The sequence below is a fragment of the Chinchilla lanigera genome, unplaced genomic scaffold, assembly GCF_000276665.1.
Source record: "Chinchilla lanigera isolate Chin_1 unplaced genomic scaffold, ChiLan1.0 scaffold00013, whole genome shotgun sequence".
NCBI lineage: Eukaryota > Metazoa > Chordata > Mammalia > Rodentia > Chinchillidae > Chinchilla > Chinchilla lanigera.
The window spans coordinates 20,942,808-20,945,741 of record NW_004955414.1 but is presented as its reverse complement, the minus strand read 5'-3'; the positions used below and the strand labels follow the sequence as shown (position 1 = coordinate 20,945,741).

The window sequence follows — 2,934 nt, the reverse complement described above, 5'->3', positions numbered from 1 at the left end:
TACACCTACATTCTTTCTCTAGGGCTGAAGAGCAGTGATCAATACTCAACTGCTGTTATTATAAAAAAAAAGTGGGAAATGTGGTTGACCAGACAAGAAGAATTAATAACTAATTTGCCTCATCTGTGAGCTCTAAGGAGAAGGGCAGTGTGCAAGGATGCTGACATGTTGCTGGCTCTAGGAAAAAGTCAACACAGCTGAGATCCAGTTGTTTACCTGGATATGTGTTATGGATGGTGGGAGGCAGATGAACCTTGTGTGATTTTGTTTGTTCCCATGTTTGAGTGAATAAAACCAGGGTAAGCGAGAGGCTGGGGTTCTTTGTGGAAGGGAGACAAGAGCCCCCTAGTCCCCCCCATTTTAATTTAATTCTGTGTCTCTTTGTTTTGTATCCTCATTCACTCTCTGATCAGGCACAAAATTTGTAGGCTGGCTTCTAAAAAATGGTTCTCCAAATGATTACATATACTGTACTCCATAACTTGGGAACAAAGAAAAAACAGTAAATAGACTAACACTGCTATAATCTATAGCAAATTTGGGATAAGTATCTCATACAAATTAAGGCCTTTCATGTACTGGAAGGGAATATGGGAAGAGTTTTCTTGGATATGATTCAACTTTTGAATAAACAAACAAAATATATGGAAAAATTTCTGAATTTTGTACTAAGAGCCAGACACTTTGCATTTTGGGGTGGAAGATACAAGTAAACTCTGTTCTATTAGAAATAGTGCAAAAGAAGAGGGAGAAATTTTAGAATATATAATGAAGTACAGAATAAAGAAAAGAAACAAAGAAGAAAGTTGGCAAATAGGGAAAGATACATGTTGAATTCTTCAGGCTCTTTAAAAAAACTATTAAGTTATAAATTTCATTTGGAAATAGGAATAATAATAGATATGACAAGGAATAACAAATGTACCATAATCCAGCCTTCTTATTTATTTCCATTTTGCATGTAAAATAGCTCAAACCACATGTCAAGAGGGGCAAAGTAAATATTATGAATATATATTAATTTTATCCATAAAACATAATTTATTATCTTTTATATCATATTTATATTTCCACAGTCTAGATAAAAAATTACAACAAGGATCAATTAAACAGTTACAAAATTGAAAATGATATTTTTTTCCTCACCTAAAAAGTCATTCACTTTTTTAATTTTTCAGCTTCTCTGGATCTTGCAAGATTTCCTCAGAGCAGTACGGATCTGCTTGGTCTTCAAGCTATACACAATGGGGTTGAGCATGGGGGGCATGAAGAGGTAGACATTCCCAAGGACAGCGTGTGCTACTGGAGAACTTCTTATGCTGATTCGATGCATTACAGTTATTGCCAGGAGAGGTCCATAGTAAATAAACACAGTGAAGATGTGTGACAAGCAGGTGTTGAGTGCCTTCATCTGCCCTTCTCTGGAAGCAATGCCCAGCACTGCTTGAAATATCAGAACATAGGAAATGGCTATGAGGAGAGAGTCAACCCCAAAAGAAAAGAGAACCAAAACCAACCCATACAAAATATTGATTCTGACTTGTCCGCAGGCTAGCTTCATGACATTTGGGTGGAGACAGTAGGAATATGAGAGTGTGCGGCCCTTGCAGAAAGGCAGCCGCTTTAGCAGGATGGGCAGTGGAGTCATGAGTGCTACTGCCCTCAGCAGGGCTGCCAGTCCCATTCTGGTGACCCGTGAGCTGGTAAGTATGGTGGTGTACTGCAGGGGCTTGCTGATGGCCACAAAGTGGTTGAAGGCCATGGCCAGCAGGATTCCTGAGCCCACGGAAGAGGATGTATGGATGAAGAACATTTGAGTGAGGCAACTATCAAATGCGATTTCATAGAGACCAAGGATATAGACCTTGAGCACGGAGAGAAGTGTGGAGACAGACAGCACAATATCAGCCCAAGCCAACATGGACAAGAAAAGGTACTGGGGCTCCTGCAGACTCCGTTCTTTCCTCACCAAGTGTATCACTGTGCAGTTTCCTACCATTGTAATGATGTACATCAGGCTCAGGAGGAGTCCCAGCCACAAGCGGGAGCCTGCCAGCCTGCGGAGGCCTGTGAGGATGAAGAGAGAAGGCTGAAAGGCTGTGGTATTGAATTCAGACATGGCAAACTTTGAGAAGCTCTGCTCAAAACAGCTTCTTAGACATGCAACCTAAGGAAGAAGAAAATGAAATATCATATTCAATAGACTGTTATTTGACTAAATGTTCCTGATGAGTGCTAAAGACTAGGAACAAAACACCTAGGGGGAAATAAAATGACAACAACTCTTACATCAAAGAATGAAAGTATTCGTCTTCTGAGGTTGCTGTGAGATCTTACAGTATCTTTGTTAGGAATCACCCCTCAGGCAGATGAATGGCAGAGTTTGGGTTAAAATGAATAGGGTACTCTGTGTTTAGTCCATTCTAAGTAAGTCACGTGCCACAGCTAGGCTGAGCTTGTGTGAAAATAAAAGCAAAGAGCTCTGTCCTCTCTGCCTGCTCTCCCACGGTGGGGTCCCCTTATGCCGTAGTGGTACTTTTTTCCTATTTTTACTTGGCTCAATCTCTCTCAGCAGAGCCTGTTTTTTTTCTTCCTTTAAGAAAACTTTGCTACCTTAAAAAATGAAAAAAGCAAAGAATTCTGTCTTAAAATAAGGGCTATATAAGACTTTATTAGAGGAGAAACTGAAGAATAAGTGGTGTTAGGCCTCAAAGTAACCAGTACTTCTGAACTGTAAGATCACTGTAAGAACCCCTCTGAAGGTAAAAGAAACATGCCGTCTTCCGCTCTCCTCCCCTCCATATACTCCTTCTTTCTTCCTCCATCCCCATCATCTCATTTCATGTGTACTGAAGATTTCATACAGGAACTCTTTCAACTTCTAAACATATGTGTATATTCCACTGGACGCTGTAGTTCGTTTTAAAACTGAGG

General features: G+C 40.1%; 1 protein-coding gene across 1 annotated transcript; it reads right to left on the bottom strand.

Annotated features, from left to right (window-relative positions):
- Positions 1-1,174: 1,174 nt before the first annotated feature.
- On the bottom strand, positions 1,175-2,119 carry LOC102003961 (olfactory receptor 51I1-like). Its single transcript, XM_005380488.1, has one exon. The coding sequence runs from the start codon at positions 2,117-2,119 to the stop codon at positions 1,175-1,177; it is 945 nt and encodes a 314-aa protein (XP_005380545.1).
- Between the last annotated feature and the right edge of the window lie 815 nt (positions 2,120-2,934).

Coding starts and splice junctions, on each gene's coding strand:
- LOC102003961 (XM_005380488.1), bottom strand. CDS start 2,119: ATGTCTGAATTCAATACCACAGCCTTTCAGCCTTCTCTCTTCATCCTC.